General features: G+C 34.9%; 1 protein-coding gene across 3 annotated transcripts in view; it reads right to left on the bottom strand.

Moving 5' to 3' along the window:
* Positions 1 to 15,310, bottom strand: part of LOC121867177 — a 64,148-nt gene that overhangs the window by 43,948 nt on the left and 4,890 nt on the right. For 2 of the 3 annotated variants that reach the window (XM_042366965.1, XM_042366964.1), the window contains 6 exons: positions 15,139 to 15,238; positions 13,425 to 13,564; positions 12,967 to 13,200; positions 9,181 to 9,397; positions 7,237 to 7,389; positions 5,378 to 7,077 (listed from right to left, as the gene is read on the bottom strand). In XM_042366965.1, coding sequence (XP_042222899.1) covers positions 6,837 to 7,077; positions 7,237 to 7,389; positions 9,181 to 9,397; positions 12,967 to 13,200; positions 13,425 to 13,564; positions 15,139 to 15,238 — 1,085 coding nt within the window. In that variant the 3' untranslated portion in view covers positions 5,378 to 6,836. Of the gene's footprint in view, positions 1 to 5,377; positions 7,078 to 7,236; positions 7,390 to 9,180; positions 9,398 to 12,966; positions 13,201 to 13,424; positions 13,565 to 15,138; positions 15,239 to 15,310 lie in introns of those variants that run through there. The other variant, XM_042366966.1, reaches the window with a different exon arrangement.

Genomic DNA, 15,310 nt, shown 5'->3' with positions numbered 1-15,310 from the left:
CCCACTAATACAAAAATCAAACCGCTTAAAAGTCTTACCATTGTAACTCAATAATGCATATAAAGAAGCAAAAATATATACTATATATATTATTCTATGATGGACACTTTCTGTGGAATTGTGCTAACATTCTTGGTTGACAAGGATTTACCAGGTAAGTATGTATGGACGGATGGACCGCGGGAATCAATATGCCCCAGCACATGCAGTCATGACATAAAAATGTAATCATAGTTAAATACAACTGCAAAATTACAATACCACTGTGAAGTCCAGGAATATAAACACTAAAAGATATTGCATCCTTACTTATCAAGTCCAAACTGTCATTGGCAATTACTAAATACAGGTACAATGTCAACAGAATATCCTTCATTTTGAGCAACATTACATAAGAAGAATAAGGCACAGATTATAAACAACTACAATTCTCTTGTGACAGATCATGCATTTGAGAATATCATGATAATTTTATGTCCATTATCCACACATAAATGGGTTACCAGTGATTATAATTATCAGCCCCTTTTATCGGGATTTTAACTCCGATATCCTATTTTACAACTTCTCCCCATGTCATTCTTGGCCTACCCCTAGTATTCCTCCCTTCCACATTCAAACTCATGCATCTCTTGATCCAAATGGTCCTCTCTATTTCTTCACATAACTGAACCATTTCAACTACTGTACAGTACTGTACCTATGGGTAATACCTCGCCAATACAGTATGTACAAAAATATACTGTATATATATATATATACACTGTATATATACATATATATATATTAATTAACCCCTACAGGATGCATACCCCCAGTGCCATATCCCCAAATGAAAATAAAAGAAAAGAAAAAAAAATCTTAAATCTCGATGTTATGGATTCGTAGGATACAGTTTATGGAGTATGGAAATCCAAGACAAAGTCCTATAAATTATGGGCCGTCTTAGTGGTATTGTGGACTGTCAAAGATGGACCAATTCACCCTTTTTGGAAAATATAAAAAAATTATACAGTACAATATAGTTAATTTTTGGCCTTCTCCATAAGTACAGAATAGTTTCTAGAGTATGTAAACAAAACTCTCTATGCATGCCATTAGTGGACCAGGAAAGTGTACCAGTTCACCCAGTACCGCCCCAATGGTAAAAAAAAATGTGTTGAAACATAACATAAAAATATATAGTACAATGCTGGTGAGCAGACGATGTGGGAAGTAGTGAGGAGGGATCAGGGAGGTGGAGTGGCATCCACACAGTATCACTGTCAAGAAGTTACTGATGAATAATTGGTGGGGGACCCCAAGAAGGCAGTGGGAAGGTATACAGTTGCCCAAAATAACTTTTCTTCAATTTATTAGCTACAAGACTTTGTATTCCCAGCAAAATAAAGGAGCACAATTTGAAAAACAAAAACAGGACACGTCCTTCATGGAGCATAGGGTATCCCCTATAAGGAATACCTACAATTGGTATTCAAGAAGCATAGTGAAAGCCCATGGCGTGATCATTGCCTATGGATTAGAGTACTGGAATGTTCATGAGAAGGGAAAAGATGCCCTAAGAGCAAGTCCTGTGAAAAAACATGTTCATAATTTATATAATTACAATACTAGCCTCTATATGTAGCACATCTTTGAATACAGTATTATAAAAATACAGTACAGGTATATATAAAAATGAGAGAAGTTTGGCTAACTTTTTAAGAACACATTTAAAAATCTATATTACTCATCAAAGCAATTTTGTTGACAACTTTCCAACTGCAACATACAGATGATCGTCTGCTGCTTGAACAGCGATATCTGTATGCTTTTAAGGTGCAATTTATGGGTATTATACTCGAGTTCCACCCCTGTTGGACCCTCTACATCCCACCCCACCCCTGTTAGACCCTCTACATCCCACCCCACCCATGCAGTAATACCCACTAGATTACCCACAGGTTAAATGTTACAGCTAGTCTGGGGAAATCTCCACAGCTACTTGGCAAGAATCACTTGCTGTCCACTAAGATCTCGGGATGTGGGCCCCCCTCTCATTCGAGATTTGTGGATATTATTTAATCAAGTCTATTTGGTCTTAACTGGGTTCAACATACTGTATAAATAAATATGCATCATCCACAAATGGATAAGAAGTATAACTAAGCTTGAGGTTTTGACAGACAAGTGGCCCACCATCTCTGCTATGCCAAATACATAATTCTGCATTAGGACATTCCCTTAATATAAGATTAAAGTCACCAAATTTACTGTACAAAGATAATAAAAAAGGGCATACCTATGTGAATGAATGGTATCTTGTAAATGTATCTGTGCCACTATCTATCTGTACTATCAAAAAATTATACAAAATATAAAAAATCCTAAATAAACATAAATAAATAATATTTCTTATAACTATGCAAATAATTAACCTCTGTAAAGTAAAATAAATTAAGCCATTACATACAGTGACCCCTCGGTTAACGAACTCAATCCGTTCCAGAAGGTCGTTCGTTAACCGAAAAGTTCGTTAACCGAAACCATTGTTTCAATGGGTTTTTGGGTAATTGGTTCCAGCTCACCGAAAATTTCCTAAATTCAACAAAAATGGTAGAAAAGTTCACTTACTTTGAGGTGTGTATGTAGAAGGCTCCTGGATGATGATGATGATGATGGGAATTACAATGGGGGTGGAGGAGAAGGAAGAAGAGAAGGCATTGGGGTGGAAGAGAAGTCACCCCATGGCACCATTTCACCCATAAAATTTTAGTTCTCTTGGTGTATTTCAAGATTATTTTCTTTAAATCAACACTGTACTGCATTATATATTGTCAATATGTAAAATATATTTCAAAATGACCAATAATTTGCTTGGAAACACAGAAAAAAGCGTTTAGTTGAAGAGAGTCTCAAGCAAGATGTTACCTCCAGTGAAAACAGAGAGACTAACACCTGTTTGCTGTGTTAAGAGGCTGGATGCTGCGCTTTAAACTAGTCACTTTACCTTCAATTATGTTCAATAATTGTTAAAATGACTAAAAAATTTAATATTAAACTTTTAAAATTATTGAATAGTATAAACTTCTTGATATTTACTAAAATAGTTAGGAATTTAAGCCCTAGAACCGATTAATGTATTGGCGGACTGATACTTAAGCTGGTTGCCCGGCCAGTGCAAGCGAAAACATGTTGAGGTCGGTTCGTAAGAAATTCGTTAACCGAATTTTTGTTCGTTAACCGAATTGAAGATCCTTATGGAAGGCAGTTCGTTAACCGAAATTTCGTTAACCGAGGCGTTCGTTAAACGAGGGGTCACTGTACTTTGTTTTAAATTAAATACTGTACAGGAAAAATATTAAATAACAATTGAATAGAAAAATCACTATCTAGATTAGTGGTTCTTAAACTTTTTTGCCTCACATAAGTCCTAGATCCTGCACCCCCCCTCTCCATAAGTCCTAGATCCCACCCCCCCCCACCCCCTGATGCAACCCTTGGTTATTATAGAGTGGGGGGACGAGCAATCGTGTACAAGACGCGTTCAGTTCCTGACCGTACTTTTCTCTCTGATCGCTCGCACCCCCCTTGGAATCTTCTAATGCCCTCTTGGGGGGCATGCCCCCCTGTTTAAATACCACTGATCTAGATGATACTTTAACTACTGTAAGCAGATAACAAAAAATTAACAAAAAATTTACTAGAATAACCATATTGACCAGATGACAATTTTTGTACCTTCAGTACCTTTTAAGCTTCATTAAGTAAACCCTGACTTCCTTACACTTCACTAATATTATGGAGACATTTATAGAACATACAATATTGCCAAAAACTATGCAAGACTAAAAGAAACATTTACTGTACATACAGTACTGAACTTCCCCCGAACTGTGCTGTACCCTAGTAGTCTCAATAGAGATAAGTTATATATAGTGGTTAATCAAGAATTATTTCCATAGTGTCTTTTCAGTGGATTGACAAACATTGTGGGTATATGTATGAGTAAAAATTTTGCTATGCATATTAAACATCTTCACATAATACAGGGAATATATTTTTTTAAACAAGTGGTTTCGAAGCGATGATTATGATTCTAGTGTTGTACAGTAGATACTAAAATAGTTAAGTATATAAGATAATTTAAAAGATGAATATTCTGAAAGAATATTTGGTCATATATTTCTTAGGGTTCAGTAAGAATTCTCAGTGATATAAAATTATAATTAAGAGCATTAATGCTCAAGTAAATAGTATATTACTGGGTGTGGGGGCTAAGGAGATAAGTGTGCTAACCTTTTGTCCACAAACTGTGAATGGGCACTAACTTTACAAATAGAGAAGTGAAAGCAATGAAGTGCTGTGATAGGTATATTGCTTCCTTTTGTATCGAAGACTTAGTACAGTACAGTATTCCGTGTGCTGTATTGCACTACCCTTGCTGGGCGGTTGGGTATATGGAACCTAATTTCACTTTCATAGAGTATACCAGTACGTTACATACATGTTTGTGATAACTATATTTTTAGTGCAAAGACCTGCTCAAGTTATTGATGATAGAATCTGACCAAAATCTGGTTCTTTCATCATCTTATCACTAATGTGCAGACATAAAATTAAAAAGCTTGCTTTCACCCCTTTTATACATAAAGAACAGTATGTAGCTTTATTAACTACCAGTATGTTATTAAAGCATATACAGTAGTCCCAAATATATTTGGAATAGCATCAATTCATGTTTATACTGCAAAACAAAAAAGTATGCATAAAAGTAATAATAACTACTGTATATATTACAGTGGTCCCTCAGTTAATGAGCACAATTCGTTCCAGAAGGTCGTTCGTTAACCAAAAATTTTGTTAACTGAATCCATTGTTTAAATGGGATATTGGGTAATTGGTTCCAGCTCACCGAAAAGTACATAAAAAGTAAAAAAAAGTATAGAAAAGTACACTTACTTTGAGGTGTGTATGTAGAAGGCTCCTGGTTGATGATGATGATGATGATGATGGGAATTAGAAGTGGGGGTGGAGGAGAAGGGAGAAGAGAAGGAAGCGGGGATGGAGGAGAAATCACTTTCCAGGGGACCCATGCTTGATGCTGTCATTTCACCAATAAAATTTTAAGTTCATTAGGTGTAATTCAAGATTATTTTCTTTAAATCAACACTGCACTGCACTATATATTATCAATAAGTTAAATAAATTTCAGAATGACCAATAATTGTACTGTAAAAACGTAAAAATACTCTGTGTTCAAGAGACCCACAAGCAAGATGTTTCCTCCACTGAGCAGAGACACAAACAGACGCCTTGGTGGGTGAGTGAAGTGGCTGATGGGCGCACCAAAAACTAGTTCCCTGTACTGCAATTATGTTAAATAAATGTTAAAATGACTAATAATTTTAATATAAAACTTGGAAAAATATTGAATAGCACAACCTTCTTGATATTTACTCCAATGGAAACGAATGTAAGCCCTAGAACCAATTACTGGATTGGCGGACTAACCTACCAGCCGATGAGCAAGCCAAAACATGTTGACATGTTTTCGTAAGAACTTCATTAATCGAATTTTTTTTCTTTAACCGAATTAAAGATTATTATGGAAAGTAATTCGTAAACCGAAATTTCGTTAACCGAGGCGTTTGTTAACCGAGGGACCACTGTACATGATGCTGTACTGGATATGACTTAAATTCTACAATAATGACTAGGAAATTTGTTGAAATTATGACTCAAATTCTACACTTACCACTAAACTTGTCAAAATTATTACAGTGTACTCAACTTCTACATTAATGACTAGGAAATGTCTAAATTATTACTCAAATTCTACATTAATGACTAGAAAAACTGTCAAACCATATGTCCGACACAATTTCTTAATTATCAGGTTACCGTACAATACAATGACTGAAATCTCTCCTTATGCCATCATGTTCACAGAGCAATCTGGTGCAGTTAAATGACAATTCATTAGTCATGAGTGAAGAGCGCTATGAAACACATTGTACATTTCATGTTCAGTATCATTTCATATAATTCTAGTCTATAAAATATCAAAGTAACAGATGGAATAATAAAGTCAAAATGAGTATGTACTTTCAAGCCATTCCTTGAAAGGTTCCAATGATATCACTGAAAGAACAGGAAGACCAATCCCTGGCTATAGATAGAGTGCAAATGTTGCAGAGAGACACTCGATTATTGTTCTCCTGATCCTGAGAAAAATACAATAAAGTGAAGTTCTATGGAATGCATTTTTTTAGAATTCTTTATAAATGAGTGCTGTGTTATGAAATGTTTGGTGGTCTATTAAATCATTAACTGCTGCCCTCTGGATATATGAAAACAAAAGGCTAAAGAATACTTTTGTGTGGATTTTGTCTTTTTTTTGTATCCACATGTTAATATTTGAATTTTTTAATTCTTGGTATACTGTACTGTATACAAGAACCATCTAGAAAACTTAAATAATTGACAGTCAAGTGTTAATGTTACAGCATAATTTGCCTTTTGATGGCATACTTTGAAAACTGAAATAAAGTGGATTACTATCCAGGTACTGAAATTTTACAAATTCAATTCTGATTCTTTCAGTTAGAAACTGACACAAAATAAGCTTAAATACAATAACAAACAATATAACAGCACTGAAATACTGTAACTACAAAAGAGTAAAAAATGTTAAGTGATTGTATTCTCCTGCAAAGCTTAATACAGGTTAATTGACAAATCTATGTTACCTTTATGGTAAATAAGAGATCTTCACTTGAAATTCATCAAATCTTAATGGCACATCCAATAAGTACTTCAAATCTATGAAGTAATGCCAATAAACAAATACATATCTAAATTTCCTCCACAGAATACTTACGTGTATAATTAACCTCAACTAGCCTGAACGACTGTAACACAGCAACTATAGGTCTAACACACACTACCAGGGTGTCACTCAAGTTCATCGAAATTCCATGCAAACTGACCAAAAGGGGCCTTACCACACCACTCATGAAAGGACGCACAAGATACTCTACCATCAGTGTTAAAGTGTCAACCAAGAGAGGCCTTACAACACCCAGAACAAAGAATCTGAAGAAGAAAACCTAAAATAAATCCATAATTCATAGGAAAAAAGAACAACACAGTACTAGTATATAAAATGGACATTATTAACATTTTGAACAATTTAAGGTTGAGGAGTGTGAGCTATGAGCATACAACTGGTGAATATTTGCTTCATTTTCTTACCTTAACAGATGATGAATGAAGAGTGTAAAACAGGAGAAAGGGAAGGTAACCATGGCAAAGACTTCACCCATGACTCTATTAATGGCCTCCAGAGGTTTTTTCCCAGCAAACTGTAGTGACGTTTCTCCAATACTCAGAATGAGAGGTGGTGACCTGGAAAATGATAACATCAGTAATGTAATGAATATTCCACAGATATGCAAATGCATTCAAATTTTAGTAAAATATTATTATAATGGAATTAATCACTGAAATTCTTAATAAATTAATAAAAGAGCAACAAAAAATGCCAAGAAATGATTTTCATCTTCATACCAGTGAAACTGATTACAGTAATCTCTCCGTTAGCCAGATTCTTCGATCCCAGAACTCTCCAAGAGGCAGAATTTTCTTTTCAGACTTCCAATAATTCCGGCTAACGGGGATATCACTGTACATGAACACACTACAAAACTATCATATATTTCATGAACTCACGAAAAAAGTATCAAAAAAAAATTATAAAGTAAAATTCTAAGACAGTGTAAATCATATTTCAAGTGACACAAAAAAGTGTACAAACATTAGGGAAGTTTTAAACTGATATGTAAATTATAATTCAGGATTCTTTTTGTCAATATTAACTGATCGACAGTCAGTCTTTTTGCATCAAGTTAAGATTGCCCTATGATGACTTCCCAAAGTAAAAAAGTAACCGAGAACACTGACTTTACTCGTTCAAAAAATGTGTAGTGTCCTCTTTGAGCCTATTAAAAGTAGGTCTACTTAATATCTGTGCGATCTGAAACAAAATGTGTCACATTAATGAGTTTCTGAGGGAGATCAGCTACCACAGCTTCTGGGTAACCAAAACATGGTTGAGTGAATCAGATATCAACAATATTTGTAGTGTTCTTCCTAAGATACATTCTCTTCTTCATGTTTCCAGATCTGTTGCAGGAGCTCCGGGTGGCAGAGTGGCGCTGATCTATTCTGTGGCCCTGCTCAACATTTGACTGATAAGTAGTGACTCTGTTCTTCCCCTATTGAATTTATGGAGGCGTTAATAAATCTGCATCACCAAGTTATTAGAATCGCCGGGTCACCTAGGTACAGATATGTAGTTCACGGATAAATTTCGCATGTTTCTATAGACTTTCTCAGGAATGGATGGGCAACGGTTGATCTGTGGTGACGTTAATTATTGGGATAACAACCCATCTCTGAAACTTTCTTCCTCTGAGTTTTTGGAAATTATTGATCTAAACAATTTTGTCAATCATGTGTCATGTCCTACACATCTTTCTGGACACATTCTAGACCTAATTTTGTCTCCTGCTGACTGTGATAGTGTATTAGACGTTGCAGTTGACCTGATCGATTCAGCAATCTCTGACCATGCTTTGGTTTCTTTTGGTTTTAATATCCCAAAACCCCCCTTTTTACAGTAAAACAATTACTTTCAGGAACTATAGTTACATAATGAGGTCTCCCAACCCAATTCTGACCGTTACTGTCCAGAGGTCGCGAAGAGAATTCCAGAACAAAATGACTCATCTTGGTATGACTCATCTATACAATAAGTTCTTTTTGTAGAAATCATAGAAGTGCTGAACGAGAGTGGAGCAAGCAGCAAGGAGATCGTACTAGATCAGAGTACAGTTTATGACTGCACGTAGGGCTGTTATATTTTCAGTGAGGGTACACAAAGTTGAATACTACAGAAATTATGTAGCCACTTGAGGAAGTAATAAGAAAAAAATTATGAATAGACTGTTGGGCCTGAGGCCTAAAAGTATCAGGTAATATGCCTCGGATTTTTGCTTGTTTTTATGACAACGATATCATGCATAAAAAACAGGCATGGAGATGAATCCAAGCCTCCAGCTTTGAAGTCAAAGCCTTGTGTTCTCATTTGAACAACAAAATTTTAGCTAATAACAAATAACATACAGTGTGACTCACCATTCTCTGCTAAATAATACACTCTTGTCAGTATTTGACGTTATGTGGGATGCATCATGCTTGAGTCCCTGTTCACACGTATCATGATCTTGTGGTAGCTTGGATGGAGGCTGTTGATTAATCAAGGCCTGAGGCTTTGGATTTAGTGGACTAGCATCATTTTGCTTTTTAACAACAGCATCTGCAAGAACATGCTGAGTCACTGTTGCCTGATCATCTGAAATATAATGACAATGAAATATTTGCCAAAGGAATAACATCATGCTTTTATACACAACCAATCAAGAGGAAAATGTTAATAACAAAAGTTCTCCAATCAAGAAGCTGACTTTATCTTTCAATGATATATTAAACTTAAGGATTGGATGGAACAACCAAAGATGAAGGTGAGAAATTGATCAATTGTAAAAAATATGCAGGGATGAGTAATGCAAATTATGCTCCAGTTTTACAACCCATGAAACCAAGGGGTGATGATAAGGTCAGTAAAGCAATTTAAGTAAAAAGGTGCTGAACACAATGGATTTACAAAACATCAAGCTTTCTCATTTGTGAAACTGGCACCCAATTAATGTTCAAAACAACATAAAAGATGTTTGCCAGCTTTAGTTTTATTTTCTGAAACTTTGTACATACGTTGGCATTAATTGCATGTCTCTATACACATACTGTATCTTGTTTTATATATTATCATCAAATTTAAATCTTAATCACTCAGTCCTCTATGATAGCTCTAATTACTCTTCTACATACAGAATAACTGGGTAAAAAATGTCACAACAACGTTAAATACACATGTCCATGTAACAGACATCCTGTACCTGTACTTGTTTAACTGTTAAACATGCAAAATTACTGTACTGCAGTATATGCTTCAAAATTATAAATAACAATACATTTTTAATTCAAGTGTTAATAAGTCAAAGTAACTTTGACATCCCCTTAATAAGGAGAGATCAATTCATTGCACTGAAATATCTGGTGTTGGTGTGCTTAGTCCAAGTAAGAGTAAATTGAAGGTAAAGACAAGATTACAGGTAATTAAATTACATTGGTAGGAACACATTTCACAGAGGTGATGCTATCGTACTTCTCAAACCAAACTTCAGACTTCGCTGGAGAACAATCCCTTTTAAGATTTAAACAAGAAAAGCACATATGTTGTCTTGTGTAACTAAATGGGGAAGTTCATTAGTGAATAGAGTTTATGCCGACTGCAACTGAAACCTATAGTATTTCCACGCTAACCTAGCCCGTAAGTCACGCCTCTCGTTTATAGCTACAAAGTTAAGAATTTCAAAACTCTTGCTAAGCTTCAACAAACATGGAAGACTGACTACAATGGTTTTTAATTTCAAAGTGTATGGAAAAAGTGTAGTATGCCTCTGGACACTTTTAGCATAGGTGGAATCATTGTTTGCTTCCTACCTCAGCTACTTACTGATAACACTCTGTCCTACACTTTAAGATATGAAGAAACTGATTTATACAGGCATTCCCTATTTACAATGGGGTTTTGCTCCTGATAAACCTTGTGTAAACCCTTTTTTGTATATAAAATCAAATTTTCCAACACTCCCAATATAAAAGCTGAAAAAACTCTTCCCCAAACTGTCTTGAAATGTCACAAAACAATGAAAATTTTTAGAGTACACAATGATTATAAGCCAAAAATATATACGATATGTGAAACACACATAGTGCAGCACACATTAGCGACCGAGAAACTGTGCCACTGGTTGTAATGCAATCTGAGACTGCGAGGCTCAGCCAAGATATATGATTTTAATTTGGTAATGATGCACCAACAGTAAGTCTACTGCAAAGTATGTATATACTGTTCATTCTGAGATGTTTTACTTTCACTGGATTTGATTTATGCTGACGTTTTCTCTAAAGAAGAAATGCTGAACTTCTCCATTACAGGTAACACTTAAATCTTTCCATTGACATGAGATTTACCTCAAGAATGTTAAACACATCAATATTCCCACAGTAGAATCTCATGAGTTTTGCCACTGCTTCACTAATGATATTGTGGACCATGATTACTAAAACACTACAAATATATTATTTTTAGCTTAGTTAACCACTCTTAATACAGTACAGTACTGGTATGTTGTTTTTAGTTTAATTGTCTTTATAAATTGTCCAGGTCTGGTATGGGAAGCCCTGAGATGTTTGTGTCAGAATCTTAGCAACTTCTGATGCTGCAAAAATTTACGAATCGAGCGAGAATAATTTTTTTTAAAAACTTTGAATGAGACTTTTATTTTGTAACTTTGGATTTTTGTAAACTGAATCTTTGTAATTAGGGACTGCCTGTAGAAGTTATGTAAATCCATCCAGAGGGCAATGTGGAAAAGGTGAGTGCAATGATAAAGAAACATGTAAAAAAGAAAATAATGGCAAATCATGAGAAGTAATCAATAAGTGAAAGATATTTAATATTAACTGAGCGTTGAATGTAGCCAAAGAAGAAGCACCGTACATCAACCTCTTATGGCAAAAATTTTACCTATGAATAAATTATCATAGTGAATGATCTAATGTGTATTACAACATTAATAAACCCTGTTTTGGCAGGGGTTATAGATTAATGAGTTTAACTAACGAAAGTATTCCACTTCCAGGGATATCTAAAACTACCATATGTTCTATGCAATTCATATAGTTACAGTAACCATCCTCAAGTTCATAATCAAGTGTTCACATTACCAGCTAATGTCGACTTCATTTATGATCAGTCTTACATCATAGTCACCCAAACATGCAATAGAGGGGGTAGTTTGAATTTTTCCAACAAAATTTGAATTTTTTTTAGAACCACAAAAAAACAATGAAAACATATAATAAAATGAATAGATGAAAAAATAAAGTCAATGTATAACAAAATTGTTATGTAGTGAATGTGCCACTCAACAAGAGCATTGTTTATACATAATTAACCCCGTACAGTATTACAGTTCTGTGAGTAGTAAGGACAAGACTTCTACTTCTAATGGTAGCTACTACCCACAAATTATGGAGGAACATACATCTTGTATTACAGATTTAGTTAACAATAATTTATTAATCTGAGATTCAACACAAGTAACCACTTGCATACTATGGATATGCACCAGCTCTTTGGATGGCGAGTACAAATCATTGCATTTTTTACTTATAGCCATCTCTCACTTTGTACATACGATTAATGTGGCACTCTTTAAGGTCAGTGGTCCCTGGGTCATATCATAAAATGATAGACATACCATTATGTGAAAAGTTATGTTTATGGTCCCTGGATCAGTATGAGTGTCATACATACAGTACCTGATTTTGGGGGTTTATGGTCCCAGGGTCCTATCCACCCATCTCATACTAAGCTACTTTAAGTTGCTTGGATACATGAACTTGAGGACTTACTGTATAAGTTTTAATAGAAAAAAATTAAGCTGGCAATGTAATGGGTAATAGCTACAGTAATAAATGGAAGCATTGCCTGTATCCTAAGAATTGCATGCAGAAAAGTTATAAGATTCTGTCAGAGTTACCTCCACATGGGCCTCCTATAGAAAATATTACCAACCAACTCTCAAGGCCAGGGTATATTACCCATCAAATGATCATCCTCAGGAATTCAGCTGAAGGTAACAGCACAGCAGATTTTAACTGTGTAGATAGTATAAAGGATATTGCATAAACACCTGAATAGTAAAAATAATGATACAACAAACCTTATGAAGATGAAATATAATGGTAAATGATTATTGCACAGTTAAAAGGGAATATTCAGTGTCTTACCAAGAAAACCCTTGTTGTCAAATCCTTGCAGTTTCTTATGTGACAACTTTGATCTGACTTTGGATATTTTTTTCTCAGATTTATTACTATTTTCATCTTTTTTTCTTGGTTGTTCCTCTGATTCTTGTTGCTTCTTAGAATCAACAGAGACATGTTTGGGTTTCACTGATGAATACAATGGATCTTCAGCATCACTGTCAGGCCCAGTCATGTTCCCATTCACTGATGATTTATCTGAGATAAAATGTAAAACATAAAAACAATAACTTCAGCAAAAGATTTAACTGATGCAAATCATCCTTAGGTAAAATTTACAGTAGATCTTTTTGCAGTATTTCTTTCAATTTTGTAGATTAATGCCAATTTTTCTGAATGATCTTACAGTTCAATATGATTATAAAAATAAGAAATTTTATGGTGATAACATAGATATTGGAAAGTAAAAGAAATACTGGTACCTTGATCAAAGGCATCGTCCCCAACAAAGCTGACACGTCTTTGGGATGATGGACGAGGGTCATAAACATTTCCTTTCTTTTGTTTACCCGGTTTGGATGGATGAGCATTTGATACTCTGATTGGACTCTTGACTTCTGATCTGCAAAGATGGAAATAACTTCAATACCATACAGTGTAAATAAGTAGAGTGATATCCCCGTAAGCCGTAACAATTGATGCGAAGCTCTTCCAGGGATGAGAGATCTTGGGTAACGAGTCGACTCTCTGAAGCCCAGAAAAATCCTACGTCCCCAGAATTTTTCCACATACTGGAAAAAGTTTCCGAGAGACTAAAACTATGCATCTTGCAAAGGCACACAGTAGCCTTAATTCCCGGAATGTTTCTGGGTGCTGGAGAAAGTTTTCTGAGAGTCTAAAGTGCACATCTCTTCTCGATTCTAAACTACGTATCTCATTTTGACTCTAAACTTTGCATTTCATCATCTCATCTCATACAGACAAACATTCTCCCATTACATTTAAACCGCAGGCACATGCAAAAATATTTATGGCTAGCAAAAGACGTATAAAGTTTCATTCACAGCATCTGTTCTAATTGTGTTAAGAAAGATGAATTTGACACCATAATGATCCTGAATAAGTCCTCTACAAGACATTTTTAATATAAGACCCTTAATCATTTTTTTTTACATTATACAGTATAATGATGGGGACTCAATTCTTTTATGAAAAAAATGTAAGAAATGTTGATACCGGAGTCTGTAAAATCAATTATAATTAAGTTAGAAACACCCTCCCTTCCTCCGTCACTCATTGCACCACCTCCTTTGCCCTAGCAAAAAAGTGTATAAGCCTTCATTCACAGTGTCTGCTCTAACTGTGTTAGAGAAATGAATTTGGTATCACAGCATATATGGAGATGCATTCCTGATGGCATTATTTTTTTACCCATGAGATAGTAATATATATATATATATATATATATATATATATATATATATATATATATATATATATATATATATATATATATATATATATATATATATATATATATATATATATTATATATATATATATATATAATTTCTCATTTAGGTGTTTATATATCAAATGCAGTGAAAGGCCCATAAAGAGAATCAGCATAAACAAATTAAGAAATTTATGGAATAATTTCCAAGACTTTGACTAGGGGTTTCGAAAAGTGGGGTTAATAAGTCCACGTATCCATCCCTAACAATTGTATTAACTCTTCAATTTATTACAATACCTGCGCATGAAAATATTCATACCAGTCCCAATGTGAGCTCACACGACCCTATAATTAGCCAGAACCCATGTACGTGTGTACGTATTACTAAACACCATATGACGCCCAACTATCTACCGTGCGTCCTGACACAGATGATCAGGTGACTAACCTCACCAACCCAGGCAATGCTGAGGTAAGTTGTCACGCCTCACTGTGAGTTAATCCCAAGTCTCCTCCCTCGTAATAGCAACCACAAAGCATATCCCTGCCTCAGCATTCCCTCAGTAAACATGCTGAGTTTAGACAGGAAGATGAACTCTGTGTTATCGCAAGGAACAATACCCTTGTAACAAACATGAAATGCAACTTAGTTATGAACAGGACTGCACTTTATGCACATATGCTTTACTAACACTGAGATTCCATAGTTCAGCAAATTAAATATTTGTTCAGAAACTTACTTGAAATTAAATGGAGGATTTTCACTGGCATGTTTACTCTCAAGCTGTGGATCATTGTACGTCATTGATTTCAGTTTGCGTGGCACTACTGCAGGCTGGCCTGTAAATTAGTGTAATATAAATTCTTCAAAATTAGAGGAATGTACCAGTATAGTACTGTACCATATACAGT

The sequence above is a fragment of the Homarus americanus genome, unplaced genomic scaffold (assembly GCF_018991925.1).
Source record: "Homarus americanus isolate GMGI-L3 unplaced genomic scaffold, GMGI_Hamer_2.0 scaffold6317, whole genome shotgun sequence".
Taxonomy (NCBI): Eukaryota; Metazoa; Arthropoda; class Malacostraca; order Decapoda; family Nephropidae; genus Homarus; species Homarus americanus.
Note: the sequence above shows the minus strand (reverse complement) of the source record. Positions and strands in the feature narration are given on the sequence as shown.